At 55.2% G+C, this 18655-nt stretch overlaps 8 protein-coding genes across 8 annotated transcripts; 4 read left to right on the top strand and 4 right to left on the bottom strand.

Moving 5' to 3' along the window:
- Nucleotides 1–1719: 1719 nt before the first annotated feature.
- On the top strand, nucleotides 1720–3060 carry hem13 (putative oxygen-dependent coproporphyrinogen-III oxidase; the record flags this gene model as incomplete). The annotated part of the gene is made up of 2 exons (XM_032019484.2): nucleotides 1720–1947; nucleotides 2041–3060. 2 exons carry the CDS (start codon nucleotides 1720–1722, stop codon nucleotides 3058–3060), a joined length of 1248 nt encoding a protein of 415 aa, XP_031883444.2.
- A 403-nt stretch (nucleotides 3061–3463) lies between these two features.
- CGGC5_v010020 (uncharacterized protein) lies at nucleotides 3464–4276 on the top strand (the record flags this gene model as incomplete). Its single annotated transcript, XM_032019483.1, has 1 exon — nucleotides 3464–4276. One exon carries the CDS (start codon nucleotides 3464–3466, stop codon nucleotides 4274–4276), a length of 813 nt encoding a protein of 270 aa, XP_031883443.1.
- Nucleotides 4277–4494: 218 nt separating this feature from the next.
- Nucleotides 4495–5654, bottom strand: rpn-8 (26S proteasome regulatory subunit rpn-8; the record flags this gene model as incomplete). Its single annotated transcript, XM_032019482.1, has 3 exons — nucleotides 4495–5076; nucleotides 5132–5403; nucleotides 5468–5654. 3 exons carry the CDS (start codon nucleotides 5652–5654, stop codon nucleotides 4495–4497), a joined length of 1041 nt encoding a protein of 346 aa, XP_031883403.1.
- A 1502-nt stretch (nucleotides 5655–7156) lies between these two features.
- On the top strand, nucleotides 7157–8241 carry adk1 (adenylate kinase; the record flags this gene model as incomplete). The annotated part of the gene is made up of 4 exons (XM_032019479.1): nucleotides 7157–7313; nucleotides 7395–7447; nucleotides 7519–7673; nucleotides 7782–8241. 4 exons carry the CDS (start codon nucleotides 7157–7159, stop codon nucleotides 8239–8241), a joined length of 825 nt encoding a protein of 274 aa, XP_031883341.1.
- A 1336-nt stretch (nucleotides 8242–9577) lies between these two features.
- On the bottom strand, nucleotides 9578–12568 carry CGGC5_v010017 (Protein Hook-like protein 3; the record flags this gene model as incomplete). The annotated part of the gene is made up of 7 exons (XM_032019478.1): nucleotides 9578–9594; nucleotides 9650–9812; nucleotides 9909–9995; nucleotides 10357–10792; nucleotides 10865–12090; nucleotides 12163–12411; nucleotides 12527–12568. The coding sequence occupies 7 exons, from the start codon at nucleotides 12566–12568 to the stop codon at nucleotides 9578–9580; spliced, it is 2220 nt and encodes a 739-aa protein (XP_031883342.1).
- A 2579-nt stretch (nucleotides 12569–15147) lies between these two features.
- CGGC5_v010016 (Uncharacterized protein) lies at nucleotides 15148–15511 on the bottom strand (the record flags this gene model as incomplete). Its single annotated transcript, XM_032019477.1, has 2 exons — nucleotides 15148–15247; nucleotides 15318–15511. 2 exons carry the CDS (start codon nucleotides 15509–15511, stop codon nucleotides 15148–15150), a joined length of 294 nt encoding a protein of 97 aa, XP_031883339.1.
- A 1025-nt stretch (nucleotides 15512–16536) lies between these two features.
- CGGC5_v010015 (uncharacterized protein) lies at nucleotides 16537–17199 on the bottom strand (the record flags this gene model as incomplete). Its single annotated transcript, XM_032019476.1, has 1 exon — nucleotides 16537–17199. The coding sequence occupies one exon, from the start codon at nucleotides 17197–17199 to the stop codon at nucleotides 16537–16539; it is 663 nt and encodes a 220-aa protein (XP_031883340.1).
- Nucleotides 17200–17548: 349 nt separating this feature from the next.
- crp-28 (40S ribosomal protein S23) lies at nucleotides 17549–18483 on the top strand (the record flags this gene model as incomplete). The annotated part of the gene is made up of 4 exons (XM_066152250.1): nucleotides 17549–17624; nucleotides 17735–17785; nucleotides 17927–18178; nucleotides 18305–18483. The coding sequence occupies 4 exons, from the start codon at nucleotides 17549–17551 to the stop codon at nucleotides 18481–18483; spliced, it is 558 nt and encodes a 185-aa protein (XP_066008508.1).
- Nucleotides 18484–18655: the final 172 nt, after the last annotated feature.

Genomic DNA, 18655 nt, shown 5'->3' with positions numbered 1-18655 from the left:
GGAAGAAGAAGTGTGTAGAAAGGAGAGTTCAGGTAACGAGGGGTCGTTTGCGAAGGCAGACGAGGTGCTAAGGTAAGGTATGGAACGACAAGGTAAGGCAAGCAAAGGTGGTTGCCGCCTTGGGGGTGTCGGTCAGACACACGGGGAATGCAATGGGCGGTCACTGAGTGAATGGTCTGGAGGAAGAGGCGGGTGGCTCAGGCGACGGGGATGCGTACCTGCCTGTGCTGCCTCCATGTACCTCTCCAGGCAGCTGGACAAGGAAAGATACCTGGGTGCGCGGCCCAGGTTAGAGAAGGCTTGGAATGACTAAGCCGCATGGAAGATACTCCCCGCCCCTTTCCCCTTGGTTTCCACGCTTCCTACTGGTCTGAACTGCCTCAGCAGCACCCATCAGTCCCGTCGTTATCCTTATCGGATTATCGGAGCGGGGCAAGACACCGATTTCACATAGCCAGTCAACTGGTGCAGGTGCGTGCAGGGTGCTGGGGCAAGATTGGCAGAGTCCAGCGCCCAGTGTCCAGCGTCAGCTGGGCAGGTGACCACTGGGAACCAGTGACGGACCACAGCCACTTGACGCAGGCTGGCAACCTGGCACACCTACCTTCTGGATCTGGACTGAGTCACAAGAGGTCCTGGCACACAGTTATTTGTGACTATTCTGCTGCAGAGTACTTGCTGAAAATTTGGCAGAGTCTCACGGGGTCGTGGGAGAGACGATCTCCTGATACGTGCACACTGCTTGTCTGTGCTTGCTGCTGTCCTGTCACCCAAAGGCTTTGAGTGCTTGGTCGTCATCGAGGAGCATCACTATGCCGTTCCTTATCGGCGATACTCTGCCTGACGTCATTTGTCCCCAGTAAGAGGTGACACTGAGGACTCTCGAGGGGACGGCGTAGCACTCAACTCAGACTGAGGCAACGTGGGGACAGTTGCCGGCCGAATAAGTACACATCGTCCGGCCTTGCTTATCTGGCAGATAGGCGGGCTTACTTACCTAAGGCAAGGTTGCAAGACCCGCTCTGGACCTCCGATAGCCGACGATGCAGGTGACAGAATGAATGAACCAGGCGACAGTCCCTTAAGCTTAACTACTTGGGCATTCCATTCGTCTCACGAGGCAGAAGAGGATTGAACCGCTTTCGCAGAAGCGGATGATGGAATCAGTATGGAACTATCATACGATCGTGGTTGCCAGATATGTTGCGCCATCAATGTGGTATTGCTCCCCAGCTCTGGACCCCATGGAACTCGTCCATTGCGACGCGCTGAAAGCTGACGGCCCGACAAGCTGGAAAGGGTCGCTCTGGGGCTGGCAGGGCAGCTCTCCCACTGGTCAGCCGTGCCAGCGACTCGGGAGGGAAGGCGGTAAGGTGCCTCCGGCGTTCGGCGGCAATGCGACACCTCATCCCACCTCACCATGGATCAATTGGGCCCTGCGAAGGCGGGAGCTGTCCAGTCCCACTGCTTATCCTCCGTTGCCGTGACCGGGGTTCCGCCCATAGAACGTGGAACGATTAAGTTGCCGAATTTACTTTTACAGCTGGCCTGACTGGCTCGAATGACTTCCAGTCAGTCCATGATTGCTACTTGGTGGCCTTATGCCTCTTGCCTGGGAATAATCATCCGATTTTCTGTACTCTGTACCCCAAGTCACTCTTTTCTTGCTATTCCCTTTTAGAACTCTGTCTGTATTTATATTTTCTGTCCGGCCGCATCATGGCATCAATCAGGCATTCGCAGAGGGTGCTCGCACAGCTCGGCAGTTCTCGCACCAGACTCGCAACAGCAACCGCAACCAAGCTCCAACAACCGCAATTGGGTCGCAGACTCGTCTCATCATCCGCAAAGTCTCATTTCAAGGGTCACCAGTCCAACCCGGCCTTCTCCCGACTTCTAATTGGAGCAATTGGTCTTGCTGCTGCAGCACCCCTTGCCTACAAGATGGTACTGCAGCTTCACTCCGCACCACCCACCCATGCCGGTGCTTCCGTCACTTTGACAACCAATTGCTAACCTTCACCTTCTACCAAAATGCAGGCCGTTCAGGAACCCTTTCAACTCGATTCGCCGTCCCTGGCCGAGCGCGATGCCCTCACCAAGAAGGAATCCGACATCACCGAGGAGTCTCCTATGCGCCTGCGCATGGAGAAGTTCATCAAGGAGCAGCAACAGATCATCGTGAAGGAGCTCGAAAAGGTTGATGGAGGAAAGTTCCGCAAGGACGAGTGGACTCGTAAGGAGGGCGGCGGTGGCATCACCTGCGTGCTGCAGGACAGCAATGTCTTCGAGAAGGGTGGCGTCGGTGTGTCCGTCGTCTACGGCACCCTACCCAAGCCCGCAATTGCTAAGATGCGCGCCAACCACAAGAACCTTGATGACAGCGTCGACGCCCTCCCCTTCTTTGCCGCCGGCCTGAGCATGGTTCTGCACCCCAAGAACCCCATGGCCCCGACGGTCCACCTCAACTACCGCTACTTCGAGACAGCCCATCCCGATGGCACCTCCAACGCCTGGTGGTTCGGCGGCGGCAGCGACTTGACGCCCTCCTACCTTTTCGACGAGGACGCAGTCCACTTCCACAAGACGATCAAGGAGACATGCGACGCGCACGACAAGAGCTACTACCCGCGCTTCAAGAAGTGGTGTGACGAGTACTTCTATAACAAGCACCGCGGCGAGTGCCGTGGCGTCGGCGGCATCTTTTTCGACGACCTCGACGAGACCGAGAAGGACCGTGAGAACACATTTGCCTTCATTCAGGACTGCCTCAAGTCCTTCCTGCCCGGCTACCTCCCCATCCTCGAGAAGCGCAAGGACATGCCCTTCACCGAGGCGGAGAAGGACTGGCAACAGATCCGCCGCGGCAAGTACGTCGAATTCAACTTGGTTCACGACCGTGGTACCGCCTTTGGTCTGAACACCCCTGGCTCAAGAGTCGAGAGTATCCTGATGAGTTTGCCCCTGACGGCAAGCTGGAAGTACATGCACGAGCCCGAGCCGAACAGTCGCGAGCAGCGTCTTGTAGACGTTGTGAGGTCGCCCAAGGAATGGGTGTAGATAAGGCAATATGAGGGGTAGAATAAATACCTGGATATGGAGCAATGGGATGCGAGCGATATTTGCTGTACAACTATCCCCTTTTACGGCGGACATAATGAGATTAGACAAAAGCCTTCAGGCGGCAAAACTCAATAAGAGATGTTTTATTCTGTTCATTTCCGCCGAAACTTGTCTAAATGCTTGCATTGGTAACTTTAAACGGTGGCTGCCTCTAATTGAGCGGGAACTATCAGAGCTCCGATGTTCCCAATTTCATACAGCATCTTCAACCACGCATTTTGGCACACACCACGCCACCAAAGCAACTACACTCCGGCGAACGATTTCTTTCCCAAACAGAACCTCATAAACCAAAAATTGCGCTCCAAATGAAGCCAACTCATGCTGTCCAGAGAATACCATGAGCCCATTACAACCAACACCTCGCGCTGTCCTCTCGAGCCTCATAAACACTCTTACAGCATCACCGCTGACCCCGCTGCCACAGCCCGGCAGCAATCCGCTCAAATCCCTTCCTCAGTCCCAGCGTCCGATACTGGTAACCCTCCACGTTCTCTTCCCTTCGCTCGTCCTGCCCGCTCTGGATCTTCTCGACCGCAACCTCGTAACCCGGGTGGTCAAAGTCGACGCACTTCCCTACGACACCGATACCGATACCGACGACGAGGACCAAGTCCCCGACGCCGCCGCCGGCGGGGACCCCGCCATCGACCCCGCAGACCAACACCACCCGCCATCATCCCCCTCCAATTCCGACGACCAGGATGCAAACGACCGGGATGGGGCGACAGCCGTCCCCAACCGCGACGAACCGGCAGCATTCCACCTCGTCCGCTCCGTCGCATCCACGTTCCGCCGCAACCAGTCCGCTGCCATGACAACTTCCACGGCGACGACATACCTCGTCCAGCTGGACGCGTGGAACTGCACCTGCGCCAATTTCGCCTTTGAGGCGTTCCCCGCCGGCACGACCGCATCAGAGAGCGACTTGGAGGTCTTGGGCGCTGACGCCGTTGAGGACGAGATCGAGGTGTCTCCTGATTGGCAATTCGGGGGTCTAAGTCTCGATGGGAAGGATTCTGGCGGGGTACCGTGTTGCAAGCATTTGCTTGCCTGTTTGCTGGCAGAGCAGTGGTGTGACGTTCTCGGGAGCTATGCTTTGGAGAAGAGGTTGGATCGGGAAGAGATTGCGGGAACGATTGGGGATTTGTAAATCATCACGCGATGTGAACCATGGATACTATCAGTTCAAAACATGCTATCATTGTACAAGGCACATTCTTTTCTTGTGAATATGCCTGTTTCCCGCCCCCGGTCTGCCCTCCTGGACGCCGAGATATTATGACATGCCACACGGTCCCAATGTCTATCGCGGGTATCAGTCCCGTGCGTGTGTGGGTTTCCCATCCGTCTCCGTCGTAATCAAGTCATCTACTTCTTCTTCTCCTTCGCTTCCTTATCCTTGTCCGAAGACTCCTTAGACTCGCCGTTCACGCCGTTGGCCTTATCATCCTTCTTCTCCTCCTTGCCGTTTGCCTCGTCCTTCTTGGCCTCCTTCTCCTCCTGCTGCTGTCGGTTCTGGATCTTGTTCTCGATGAGGTCGTGGAAGGCCGTGATCGCACGGATCAGACTGCTGAGGTAGATGGCCATGAGCTGGTCGTTTGTCTTGATGCTCATGGCATGGGAGAGCTCGCCGCCGCTCGACTTGCCGTCACCCTTTGGCGGCGTCGACAGGTTGGGCAGAAGGTTGAAGACGTCTTGGAGGTTGCCTAGAATGGCGTGGTTGACCGGGAGTTGGCCATCGAGGACCTTTTGGAGGTAGGCGCCAATGTCGCGCAGACGGAGGTGTAGCCCTTGGAGGGACTGGAGCTGGTTTGTTATCCGGGTCGACAAGGTGCCGACTGCAACGTCGCGAATATCGCGGAGAAGGTGCTCAACACCAATCTCCTCTGCTTCCTCGGCCTCGATGATTGACGGAGTGTGGACAAAGGTTCTTGAGGTGGTTGTGCCGTCCTGGACATACTACGTCAGTGATAGGTATTCGCTTGAGGACCAAAGCAGGACTCACATCCTTGATCTCCTCCACGGCGAAGTATGCGTCCGTTGGCACGCCCGCCTCCTTCGGTTGTACATCAATAATGACTAGGAGAGGGTTCGGGGTGTAGCGCTTGAACAACTCGTTGATCTCGAGATCCGACGCCCGCAGCTTGGGTCCGGAGTGGTACCAGCCGATCAGCTTTTCCCTTGCATTGACCTTCTTGAACATGTCGTTCATGCCCTCGACGTAGTTGTGGTCCAAGAACCACACTGAGGGGTCCTTGTCATCCTCCTCGAAGGGTACTGTGGGTTAATGTCAGCCTCGCGAGTAAAGCCTACGGGTGGTGTGCCGTCGTTGTCATCGTACCTGCGAAACTGTTGGATACGCGGACGTTCTTGCCATCGTTAGAGCCCAAAAGGACACCGACCACTCTGCGTTTCGATCCCTTGACTACCGCCCGGTTGTAGTGATCGACAACGGAAAGAAGAACGAGAGGGGCAACGGAGACGTTCCGTGTGACGAGAGACAGAGTCTCTGCGGTGGTAGCAGGCATGATAGAGGTGTTTTCGTAGCTTCGTTAGGTCGATTGGGTCGGCTTCGTGGAGGATGAAGGGTTGACGAGGCGGCAGTGATTTTTGGATGTTGGTGTAGTGAGTACCGTGAGGTAGTGGTGCTGTCGTACTGCTGAGGCTGCCTTCCCGCCCAGCTTAGCTACGAATCGGGCTTAGGCGCAAACGAAAGCTCGAGCCTCGCCAGATCACGTGGAGCGATGGCAGCTGCCATTACCTAAGCAGGGACTTGGAAGGTGGTCAAACGAAAACAATTGGAGTGACGGAGTGTTCAGACCTTACTTAAGCACAAGCTCTAGCCACTTGAGGCTCAAGCAGTGGCTTGACCTGCCTGCCACCTGCCACCTGCCACATCGGCATCTCGTTCTTCGCGATCAAGATCTCCCGACAGCCAAGTCCGGCGTCGGCCCCCTGCTGGCTCCATCTGTGCCCTGCTTTCCGTCCTCACTGACTAAGGAAATTCAACAACGGATTTATTTCCATCTGAGAAACGGGTACTGCGGTATGCGCCTCAACAAGTGACATCTGAACACGAAGCCTCCTAGCCTTCTCAAGCCTGCAATGGCTTTCTCGGAGAATTGCGGATGACTGGGATGACCCTAAGAGACTCACATGTCGCACGGCACTAGAAGCCCTCGATGGCCTGGTGACCTCATAGCAAGGCGTGCCCATCCGGTGCGCCGGAGGCTGGGTCTTCTCGCGAGAGCTTCTGATGCCGTCCGCCGTGCCTTATCCGCATATTGCTTAGTGGTGCCTCTCTAACAGTCATGTAGCGCAATTTGGGTGTCTAGGTCTTAGGAGGGCTAAAGGACGCCTGTACCTGCCCGCAATGGACCTCGGCGGAGAGGGAGCGGCGAGGACCGACCAATGGCGGGCGGAGCGCTGTAACGGAAGCGCACTCAATGGCACCTGGGCGGAAATATGGAGATTGGAGAGAGAGACCTTTGGCAGCGAAACAGCCGAACGAACGCCTGCCACCCTGTTCCCCCAGCAGAACCAGCAGAAAGGGCCCCAGTAGATCTACCCAATCACGTAATCGTTAGCCGACGCCGTGGCCGCCAAATGGTCTGTCACCTGCCTTCACCCACGCGCAAAGCTCGGTACGGCGCAAGTACCCCCAGCCAGAGGTGCAGCAGAACCCAGCGCACTGCAACTTGCCGGGCAGTTCCAGTCCCAGTTCCAGGGCCTTTTAGGTGGTACATCCGTGCCTGGAAACCACTGGAGGCGGGAACCTGGGCGACCTTGGCCGTTCACTAGGACTTCGCAGCAATTCTCAACCTCTTTCGCGACTATTTTTCCCGCAAAGCTTTGTTGCTTCTTCTACCCAGTCCTCCAACCTCGACAACTCTCCTCTCTCCCCTCCCTCTCCCACCTCACTCTTCTCCCTCTTCTCTTGAAGTAGCTCTCTTCTTGCATCTCTTTGCTCACCACTCATCCCTCCGAAAGCCTCGGTCCGGCCTAAGTTCACTCTTCACAAGCCGTCAAAATGAGCAGTCTCGTTGAGGAAGCAGTCAAGAAGCTGACCAACACGGTCGAGAGCCTCGAGTCTAGAATCAAGGCTCTTGAGGACCGCGCGGCTGGCGGTTCCGGCAAGCTCTCCACCGAGGAGGTTCGCATGATCCTCATCGGCCCCCCAGGTGCTGGTAGGTGTCTCCAATTGAGCTTTTTGGCTCGCATCGCCTGCTCGTCGCAACAGCCATGCTGATTCTTAAACTCCCGCACAGGCAAGGGCACCCAAGCTCCCAAGATCAAGGAGAAGTTCAACTGCTGTCATCTGGTAAGCCAATTGACATCTGTCTTTTATGCCGCATGCTTTCGATCATCTCTAATAGCGGGTTTCACATCTAGGCCACTGGTGACATGCTGAGATCCCAAGTCGCCAAGAAGACTCCGCTCGGCCGAGAAGCCAAGAAGATCATGGACCAAGGTGGTCTCGTCAGCGATGACATCGTCATTGGCATGATTAAGGAGGAGCTGGAGAACAACAAGGAGTGCAAGGGAGGGTATGTCAGATCTATCTGTCGCGAAACCTGCCAACGGACACCGCTCAGCAGCCGTGGCGCACCAGTTGCAGAGCCAACGTAACGCTAACCTACGGACCAACCTCACAGCTTCATCCTCGACGGCTTCCCCCGTACAGTCCCCCAGGCTGAGGGACTCGATGCTATGCTCAAGGCGCGCAACCAGAAGCTTCAGCACGCTGTCGAGCTGCAGATCGACGACTCCCTGCTCGTCGCCCGCATTACCGGCCGCCTCGTCCACCCCGCTTCCGGACGCTCCTACCACAGCACCTTCAACCCTCCCAAGGAGTACATGAAGGATGACATCACTGGCGAGCCCCTCATCCAGCGCTCCGACGACAACCCGGAGGCCCTCAAGAAGCGCCTCGCTACCTACCACGTCCAGACGGCTCCCGTGGTCGGCTACTACAAGCAGACCGGTATCTGGAAGGGTCTCGACGCCTCCCAGGAGCCCGGCCAGGTCTGGAAGAACATGCTCGAGATCTTCGACTCCCAGCGCAAGGGTGGTCACGCCTCCGGCATCCTCAGCCGCATCACCTCCAAGAACTAAGCTAGCAACCTCCAGAGCCCGTGGCTGTTGCTGTGTCCACGCCCGCCACCACCCCAGGGCGCGCATGTCACACAGACAAACGAGAAGACTTGATCAGAACTCCTTTTTATCGGCTGTCAACCCTTTTCGAAAACCACGGCCGGCAAAGGAAGAGGAACGTGGATCGGAGGAAACGTTTTTACGGAACTGTTATTTTATGGATCATGAAAGGACCGGGAAAGGGGAATACCGTTTCCCAACCGTCGTCCACGCCTTTACTAAGCAGGCTTATATTTTGCGAATGACGTTTTGGCCATTGGGAGGGAAAATTCGGGAGCTTCTCGCACTTCTTCCACGACGACCCGCAACACACTCTCACACACCCAAACGAACCCTATCGTGTAGAAATATCGCACGCTTGTATGTAACACAATTACTGTCTCACTAATAACCAAAACCGGCGGTTTGCAGTTGGATGGGCACCGAATACAAACAATTCTTCAAAAATATGGTTCTTCATCGTCTCTTCAACCCCTGACTGAAACTGCAGAGGTGTGCGTCAGATCGATCGCCCAAAAGCAAGGTGAGTAAAAAAGACGCGTTCGCTACACTTCGGTTCGCGTAGCGCCGAATTCGGGCACCCTCGGCATTACTGTGTCTTACCTGGCCTGTACAAGAAAAAAGTGAAAAGAGGCAAATTATGGGGCCGCTCTCCCCGACATCCATTCCGTCTCCGACGGCCACGGCCCTCATGGGTTCGCGAAAACTGGACCTCTTTCATGCCCCAATTCCCGTCGAAACCGATCTTCTCCCAGCATGACGCAAGACGGAGCTGGCGGCTGTCGATGGAGGTAGATAATGTCGGAGAGGCAACGTTCGGGTCACCGCGGCCGAGGCATTCGCTTGAAAACCAACGTCGATGGGGGTTACTTAAAAAAAAAAAAGGCAACGAGATGATATCGATAGTTTGGTCCATTCTATCACACTCCTATCAAACGATGAGAAGAAAGGCTTGCTCCTCCCATACGCGCTAGCAACTATGAACAAAGAAAATATAAGGAGGTCGAACACAAAGGGGGCCCGGAATTTGAAGGTAAGTAGGGACGAGAATAAGCCGTTGAAAGGAACAGAGAGTGCCGCCACCATCCCCGCGATGCAATGCAATGCTCCCGAGATGCAGGCCAGCCAAGCCATCCCCTTCACTAAGACAAGAAAGATGCCAACGCCAACGATGCTTTCCGCTACTCCAAAGCCAAACTGCCAGATATGGTGAGATAAGATATAGTAGGAGTTGAAGAGAGGTCTAGATGCTTAGGATGGGTTCCTGCTCCGGGTGAATTGGACACTTTGGGCTGCTCTACCTCCTAGGAGTGGCTGCATAAGAAACATCAGCACTCATGTCCATAGCGTTCACTAGCAAGTTTCGTACCGTTGACCATTTGTCTCTGCTTGCCCAGCCAGCTCTTGGGCACTTCGTTTCTCCTCTGCAACACCACGTGGTTGCTCTGGATACGGCTAGTAAGATCGTACCAGGCGGTGGCAATGAGGGCGTTCTCGCGTTGAAGATTCTTAATGATTTGGTCACTCGCAGCCTTTGCAATTATCGTCAGTCACTGGACAATCATGGGAAACGAGAGGAGAGACGGTGATATCAAATTCAACCGCATCAATAAAGCATCAAAGCATACCTTTTGCGCCGCAGCCGCTTCGCCGCCCTCCGCCGCCTTGAGCTTACGCTGTAGGTCGTACTTTTCTTGCTCGGACTTTTCCAGTTGCTATAAAGGGGTCCCGTCAGTCACTACTGCCCGTATGCGTTGATCATAAATTCAAGTGTCAAAACTCAGCTCTCAGCCGACGCCATGACGAGGGAGATAAAGTTCTTGGGCGCGATGAAGACCTTGATTGGCCAAACACCTTGCTTGCTACATTCTTGATCCATGCCTTCTTCTGCACCGGTTCTTTGTGCCTTGGCTGACGTTCTGAGAACGTATGAGGATGACAAGGGGGAGCCATGAGCCGGGGCTTCGGATCGTTGTCGTACAACATCGATGCCCGCGGCTCGGCAGGCAGCTCAGGTGATTCAGGGGCGTCGGGCTCGGATTTAGGGGAAATTTGGAGAATGTGTCTAAAACGTACCGATTGTCGCTCCTTGAGTCTCGCCCGCAGCTTCTCAATCTTGTCTTCGCGCCTCTGGCTAACCTCGCTGGACTCGGCACCATCTTGCCGGCCCTCCTTGGCTTCGTCAAGTTCCTTTCGAAGTTTGTCCTTCTCTAGCAGAGCGTTGATTAGTGAGCTTTGGCGGTTCTCCAAGTCAGCGCTGAGGTTCCTTATTTGTAGGCGCGCTGCCTCAAGCTCCTCTCGAACCGAGGCTGAGATGAGCTGGTCAGTAGATTTGAGCTCCTCCAGGGCAGTAACACTATCTTTGGCAACAGCAGAGAGGTCTGTCCTGGCGCTGAGGAGCTCACGATCCTTGTCGGCGAGCTGAGCTTGCACCTCTGTGAGCTTACTCTTCTCGGCTTGAAGCTCATGGGTCATCTGGGCAACCTGAATCTTCAAGTTGGCCAACACCTCGCTAAAGTAGTATTCTTGCGTTAGCACTCGTTCCAGGCCAAGTGGGATAAGCATATTAACGAATTCGACTGACTTTTCGCCGCCGCCCCCAATCAAAGCGCTGACTTGGGCCTCTGCGAGCTGGTGCTTTTCAAACGTCTCGTTGTACGTGCTTTGGAGACGCTCCCGCTGTCGTCGTTCGTCCTCGAGCTCTTGTCGCAACCGAGCATTTTCTGAAGCGGAGCCCATGCCGCTACGGAGCAAGTTGTTCTCAGCCTTAAGTCGAGAGACCTCAAGGCTTAGGTTGGGAGGAGCACTGCTGCCAGCACTGTCAAGCTCCTGCTCCAGGCTGAACCCAGCAGAAGCTGCGTCTGGTGACATGGCTGATGAGCCAGCCCCAGTGGCAATCTGCTCCTGCAGCTCAGAAATGAGGCGCTCATCTGAAAGACGCTGAGCGTCAAGAGACTGAAGGCGAGCCCTCAGTTGCATGGTATCATCGTGAAGCGCCCTTCGCTGGGCATCCAGCTCGACGTACTGCAGCTCGTAGTCTCTGAGCTTCGAAGCGTACTGCTCATTAGTCTGTTCCAGCGCCTGATTCCTCTTTAGAACCTTCTCGTATTCAATGAGGTCACGCTGCATCTGCTCCTTTTCGTAAAGCAGGTTGTCCATCTCTTTCGACAAGGTGGATTGGGCCTCGAGCTTCTGCTTGTACCGCTCCACCATATTTGCCTTGCGGGACAACTCTTCATTCTTGAAGCGCAGTTCCTTCACTTCATCATCGAGAGCCTCGAGCTTCTGAGTCTTGGCCTTGAGCGCAGAGACCTCGCTTTGCAGCCGCTCTTTTGCGATACGATCGTCCTCAGCCTGAGCCTCCTGGTTGGCGATAAGCTCATCCTGCTCACGCAGCTTCAACTCAAGCGACCTGATGACCTCCTTTCCGGCACCATCTTGAGCGCTGTGGAATGCTTCCAGCTCCCTTCCCTTTGCAACGACCTCGTCCTTTAGATCGTCATAGCTCTCCTGCAGATGGCCCAAGCGTGTCTCCATGTCTGCGAGGAGCTTTCCTCTTTTGTCTAGTTCGGAACGAAGACGTATGTTGTCAGCCTCCATCGCAAGGTCGGCATCGTGGCCTTCGTGGGTGGCGTCGGAAGTGTCGTCGAGGTCTGCTGCGTCAGCTTCTTCCATGGCTTGCTTCATGTCCTGAGTGATTCGCTGGAGCTGCATGAGGACCGACTTGTCGGAGATGTCCTTGGTAATGCGCATGACGTATCGTTCGTTGTTACTCCCGAGCATCGCGATTGCAAAGAGAACGGCAATGAGCTGTGTGAATTTTCGAATTAGCGGATCCATGGGCCGAAAGAGAACGACAGTGTCCGTCATGATGATAGGTACCTGGGCGATAGCTTCTGGCTGCGCTTCTCTGGCTCTGGGTCGAATGTCCGCAGACTTCACCTTGCCCACGAGCCCGGGGCACTCGCGATAGACCAGCCTATGGATGCCCTTGTAGACATTGTAGAGAGGGCCTTCGCTGGTATTTGCGTCGAAGGAAGGATCGAGGTCCTGCAGGACCTGAGAGAGTAGGATGCCATCGAGATAATCGTTTATTGAGTCAGCCTTCTTGTCGAGTGGAAACGTGTTCGCCTAAAGACACCAAAAGTTAGCATTCTACTCTCTTAGGACCTGAGCTGAGGTCTGCGCCTGGCTAAGGAGGTGAAGTTTCCACATTAACGGCGATCCATATTGACCGATGACTTACCCATTGGACCAGCGCGGCCTGCGCGCTCTCTGAATACGGCATGATGCTGCCCGTCTATCGCGTCGTGACTTCGTGGTAGTCGTCGTCGTGTGTCGTCTTTTCCGTCGATCTTTGTCAAAATGGCAGCCCTCACCTCGGATTTTGAGCAGCACGTGGGAAAGAGGCCGGGTTGGGTTCGGGTTCCACTAGGTTCGTCGTGGTGTTCGTGCTTGGTGCAAGTCAAAGCGGCAGGGTATGTTGTATTGTGGTTCCATGTGCTCGGAAAGCTCGCATCGCATATAGGCAAGGTAGTCGGACGGGATCAGACACCTAGGGAGAGTGCGGAGAGAGAAGATAAGGTGTATTAAAGAGGGTTTCGACAAAACCTCGTGTCGTCGGTCGAGGAAGGGCGGTGAAAGGCAAAAAATTGGGAGGAAGCCTTGTTCGCGCACAGGTGGTGGTTGAAAGGGACCTGCAAGTGCTGCTCCTCAGTGCAGCAGGGAAGGGGAGAGGAAAGGGAAAAGTGTCTCGTCGTCCCAAGACAGACGCATTGTTCAAGTCCAATGCTCCTGCTTCCTGCCTCTCTTCTATCGAATCCACTTCAATCTTGCATGACTGACTTGCATCGTACATAGCTCCTCCTCCCCTTATCGATTACCAAAGGCAGCTAGCTAGGCTAGGGGAAGTCTAGTCGAGGCACCTTGCCGCGACGTGCGCGCCTAGCAGCTTTAGCATCAGCGTTGTGATGTGTACCAGCCTGCCGCTTATTTCGAGTTGAGGTACCTGATTTCTCTTCCCCAGGTGAGGTAAACTAAAAGTACCTCAATCGCTCAGGTGGGATCACTCAGTGAAAACCACTGCCGCCGACAGGTACATCCTTACATTAAGGCATCTCCCGCCCCCAAGCCCGAAACTCCAAGTGACGCGAAGCGGGACGGATGTCCAGGGGCCCTGATGCTATAGTGGGGCGGGCGGTTCTCGAGGCCACTGACAGCGCCGTGTTTCCCTCTTTGACCCTTTGGCCATTGTGGGAGACCAACCAAACACAAGCCTCAACGGCTAGCCTTTGAGTCTCCAGTGATTTCTGCATGAGATACCAGCCTGATCCTGCCGGGTTTTCCTTTCTACGAGGGTGTCCTCCGAGTGCCTTGTAGAGAGCCTTTTGACCATCTGCAAGTCTGCGAGCAAACAATCAACATGACACGGTGACACAGGGCCTGCTGGTCGGCATACCGTCATTGTCCCAGACCTCCCTTGTGATGAACAGTAGATAGTGGGTTTCCTCTGAACAATACCGAACACGGATCAAACAGCTCTATTTCCGTAGACTCAAAACCCGTCACTCGCTAGAGCACAGACTCGTCCTGGATGTCCCTTGAGTGCTGCCTTGGCCAACCCCTCCAATATCGCTCCCAGCGTTCCAGTCGCAATCGCCCACGCTTTTGGTTCTCAGATGCTCACGCCTAGATTGCCCACTTGGACAGCTCCGTAGACGCTTGGGAACGTTGGTTCGGCACGGTCGCTGCCGTAGGGTTGCTTTGGGCGTATTGTCTCCCGCTCAGCATAGATACAACCCGACGGCACTCTCCTCTTGCTTCCAAAACCCTCGCATTCTCTTCATCGCGATTCTTGAAATCGCATCTTCCCCAAAGTGACACTGGCGTCTGGAGCGTGGCTTGCCAATGATTTCCCCACAGCGCGCTTTGACTCGTCTGTGACATGACCTTGTATTCTTCATCAGGAATCCACACGCCCAATTGGCAAACTGTCCGAGGAACATTAGAAACACCGGCCTTCGTCCCACAGAGTACCCCCTAATGATACAGCATGCCGCACTCTTCTTCGGCTGCTGAGCTGCACACTGGCGGGACGAGGGCACGAGAGAGCACTCTGGACGATACGTAAGCCTGGAAGAAGAGAAATTGCGCCGCATGGTGACATATCCATTTCTCATCAAGTTCAATAGGAATTCTGGACCGTCCAGTGGGGAAGCTGGGACCTGCAGGAAATCCGCTTTTGATCTGCGAATCTGCGCCGCACACAATTCGCTCTCCACTCCTCAGGCACATCGTCTCCTGTTTGGACTGTCACCGGGAGGCTGAAGAAGTTCCCGTACATAAGGCTTGCTGTTGACGTCGCTCGCCATGTGGTTCTCAGCCGCATCCGTCCTGTCTTCGGCGACTGTTCATCCACCGGGCCGCCATGACGTTGGTCTTGTCGCTAATGGCGAGATCCTACATTCCATTCACTCTTGGGAGCAGCTGTGGCCGATTCAGGCAAAGCGTATGCTTAGTATTGATTTTTTGGTTTGGGGCATTGGGTAGGATTCAGCCACTGGCGGTCTGAACCCGTCTCCTGGCCCTATTTGATACTAATGGCGTCCGGAGACGCTTTATAAAGGGCGGGAAACTCCTGACTCCGTAGCAAAAACCCGTCTATGACGAAAATGGGGGATAAAAAAGTGCCTCCTTGCTTGTCCCTGTCGCAGCCGCCGGGAAGGGGGCGGATATCATTTGCCCTTGTGACCTAGTCCAGCCATAGTCGAAGTCCTTTTTACTGGTCGATTCTTTCACACAATAATCGTATCGCAAGTCGTGTCATCGGTGTTGGCACCTCGAGTTTGATGAGGCGGCACGTTGAGCTTAGCCGCTGACAATCTGGTCCTCGTCGACGTTCATGTCATCGCCGCCAAAAGCCTTGATGTCGTCGAGGGCCTTGGCTGGCGCAATCGCAGCAAAACCCCTGCATAGGAGAATCAGCATGGAACGCGGATCACAGCAGACCGCGCCCTGAGGTCTCCAATGAGTCTTACCTGAAGTTATCGAGCATGTTGTAGGTGTGGGTGATTTGTCCCTGAGCCTCAATAATGGCGGCCTTGGCACGATCGATCATGTCCTGGGTGACGGACTTCTTGTCGGTCCAGATGATGACGGACTTCATCTGGTCGACGGCGACGACGCCGGAGACGACGGTGAGGACGGCGGTCAGGAAGGCGGAGAATCTCATCGTGACGGGTAGAGGTCGACGGTCGTCGGAGTCAAAGGTGTTTGGTGTTGAGCGCTTTAGAGTTGAAAAGTGGGCGGGTAGTTCGGGCAGTGAAGTCAGAGCGACTTTGTATCGACCGATTTCGAGGGGTTGCACGAACAGGCGGAAATGGCGAGGGCTCTTCGTATTATGCGGTAAATGAAGCCACCAAGGGTCTGCTGACAGCTGGGTGGGGGATTCGCGGGTGTTAAATGGTTGTTTGCTGGGGACGGAGACGGAGATGGAGCGAGGCGAGTAGTGTAAGGGTGGATGCAAGAAACAAGTTTGACAGTGCAGTTCCTGGGTACAGGTAGGGAGGAAGGACAGCAATATCTCCTGCTTGGACAGTAGGTACGGTCCGGTGGCGGAATTCTGTTTGTTACTGGCCGAGCTGCTTGATGAGGAAAGACACTTCATCGCTGCAGTAGGCCACTAGCAGCCAACCTCGTTCTCCTACAGGTACCACCTGCCCTGAGAGGTGCAGTGGGCGCGGCGTCATTGGTTCTGGACGTGCCCATCACACTGCACTGAGAGTGGGTGGAGCCGGCAGTGATGGGACAACCCGTCCACACCGTGCTCTAGGGGGAGGGAATGGGGGGGCAGGGTGCCAGATTGCATGACCATCTGCCCCCAAACACTGCGAACCACCTCTTGGCAGTTCCGTCCACTCCAACACTTCCGCCTGAGTCACGTGTAGACGGTTTCGTTCGAGGTTTGCATGTTCCAGTATCCTGCTACCCCCATCCATCACATTGGGCGCATATTCATGAGCTGTGGATTTAGCCGCTGGCTGAGCTAGGGACGCAAACGATTGCGATTCATTACCAGTACAACTGACCTGCTGGCTCTCCAAGTGGTGTGCATTTGACTCCTCAACGCCGATTCGTGTCCTTTGACAAACTCCAAGCCGTTCAAGTAACCCCCCAAAACAAGTTGTTGGTGCAATCCGTATGCAAGATACTGTGTTACTGGGAGCACCAGATCGCTTGCATAACCCATGGAGGCCTCTAACCCTTTGCACTACCGGTCGTGCTGTCGTTCTCGGCCCAGATGTCCTTAGTCTCCTGCTCGACAGCCCGCATGGCAACGGCAACATCCTCAAGCTTGGCCACGACATCCAACACGCCCTGGTTGACTCGCTGGAAGTAGCGGTCGTTGGCCTCCCGTCTCTTCCGAGCAAGCAGAATGTCCACTTCCGTCTCTTGCTCAAGCTTCGCTCCGAGACGCTCCGTTCCCCCACTGCTTCCCGGTCGAGCGCTACCGGTCCCCGTACTTCGCGGTCCGTCACCGCCATCCGACCCCATGCCTGTCTCTCCGAGAACGGCACTCTTCAAGTTGCGAACTTCTTCCCCTGCCGCGGACGCGTTGGATCGCTGTCCCGTCTCAATTGCCTCGTCGGCCTCGCTGCGCGCCCAGGCTTGGGCCAGGGCAATCTGAGCGGCTCGCAGCTCCTCCAGCTTGCGGTCGTGGTCCGGTCCAAAAACATGAGTTCCGCCGGATGCAGACAGCTCGACCTCCTCCAATGTTGCCTGCATCTCAGCCCACAAGGCGTCTGTCCTGTCGGTACTGCGAGCACTGTCTGCCGTTTTGAGGTTACGACCAGCCGGCCTGGCGACGGACGGCGTGACCACTGAGCCAGTGTGAAGAGATCCGTTGCGTTGCAGGCTCATGACTTGGGGCGGTAACGGTGGGACGCCTGTAGATGTAGTTGCTGCCGGCGCACCTGGCGCGAGGATGCCTGGGAGCGATGCATGAGAGGCAGCTGGGGAGGGATGGAGGAAGAGGGATGGCGGGGGATCCCGCTGCTTTCCTTTGCTTTTGGCCGATTGAGACATTCCTACATTTTGCGTGTCGTCGTGAACATTCCACGCCCTGGACTTCGCGCCTGAGACAGCATCTCTTGAACCTGACGGCATCTGATCGGATTGGTTGAGAGACCGGTAAGTTGCGGACCTGGGGGCACCCTAGTCAAGCCTGCAGAGACGTGGGGTTCGTCGATTGAGGTGACCTGGCCGATGCATGATTGGACCAAAGAAGTGGCTCGTTCAGCCAGCACCAGCCACTCGGCTCGCTCGAAGCTCAGACCACCTTACACGTGACTGCAACTTTTTGCAGTTCGTCGACTGACTCTAGGGCCACCAAACCCTACGAAAATTCCCTTGGGCCAGCTCAGTTGGGTCAGGTCAACTTTTTCGACGTACGCAGGCCCATACCGTCACCACCAAGTCAAGACTCGCGATACCCCCAAACAAATCGGTACGTTCGCCATCATACCCAAGCCCTTCGCATCCGTTGCCGACGAATCCCAATCAACCGACGACGACGAATTTCCCGAACCCACGCCCTTTTTATAAACCTCTTGTACAGAACTTCTGAACTGACGATTTGATCTTGAAGCAACCATGCCTCGTGGACTCAACGCCGCGCGCAAGCTGCGCCTTAACCGCAAGGACCAGAAGTGGGCCGATCTTGGATACAAGAAGCGTGCTCTGGGTACCGCCTTCAAGTCCTCTCCCTTCGGTGGTTCCTCCCACGCCAAGGGCATCGTCCTCGAGAAGGTCGGTGTCGAGGCTAAGCAGCCCAACTCCGCTATCCGAAAGTGCGTTCGTGTTCAGTTGATCAAGAACGGCAAGAAGGTCACTGCTTTCGGTACGATACCCCACCCCGTTATTGTTGGATGCGATTGGAGGAAAACATGAAGTGGACAATGTCTTCGCACAACGAGAAGACCATGTGGTAGAGAGGTCAAATTGCTGACATTCATTTCTTCAACAGTCCCCAACGACGGTTGCTTGAACTTCGTTGACGAGAACGACGAGGTCCTCCTGGCTGGTTTCGGTCGCAAGGGCAAGGCCAAGGGTGATATTCCCGGTGTTCGTTTCAAGGTCGTCAAGGTCTCTGGTGTCGGTCTGCTCGCCCTGTGGAAGGAGAAGAAGGAGAAGCCCAGATCTTAAGCGTTCGGCACGACAATTTGGGAGGCAGTGGAAGAAAATTCGGCACTCGGAGTTTACGCTTGCATTGGCATCACACGGTTATGGATGGTCCTGACTACTACTGCGGGGTAGACTTTGGTCGATGAAATAAAACATCATGAAAGTCACCAAAACGGACATGAGGCATTGCATC

This window comes from Colletotrichum fructicola, assembly GCF_000319635.2.
Source record: "Colletotrichum fructicola Nara gc5 chromosome Unknown KSG_Nara_v1_contig05, whole genome shotgun sequence".
Taxonomy (NCBI): domain Eukaryota; kingdom Fungi; phylum Ascomycota; class Sordariomycetes; order Glomerellales; family Glomerellaceae; genus Colletotrichum; species Colletotrichum fructicola.
The sequence above is the reverse complement of the archived record's forward strand: the minus strand, read 5'-3'. Positions and strand labels throughout refer to the sequence as shown.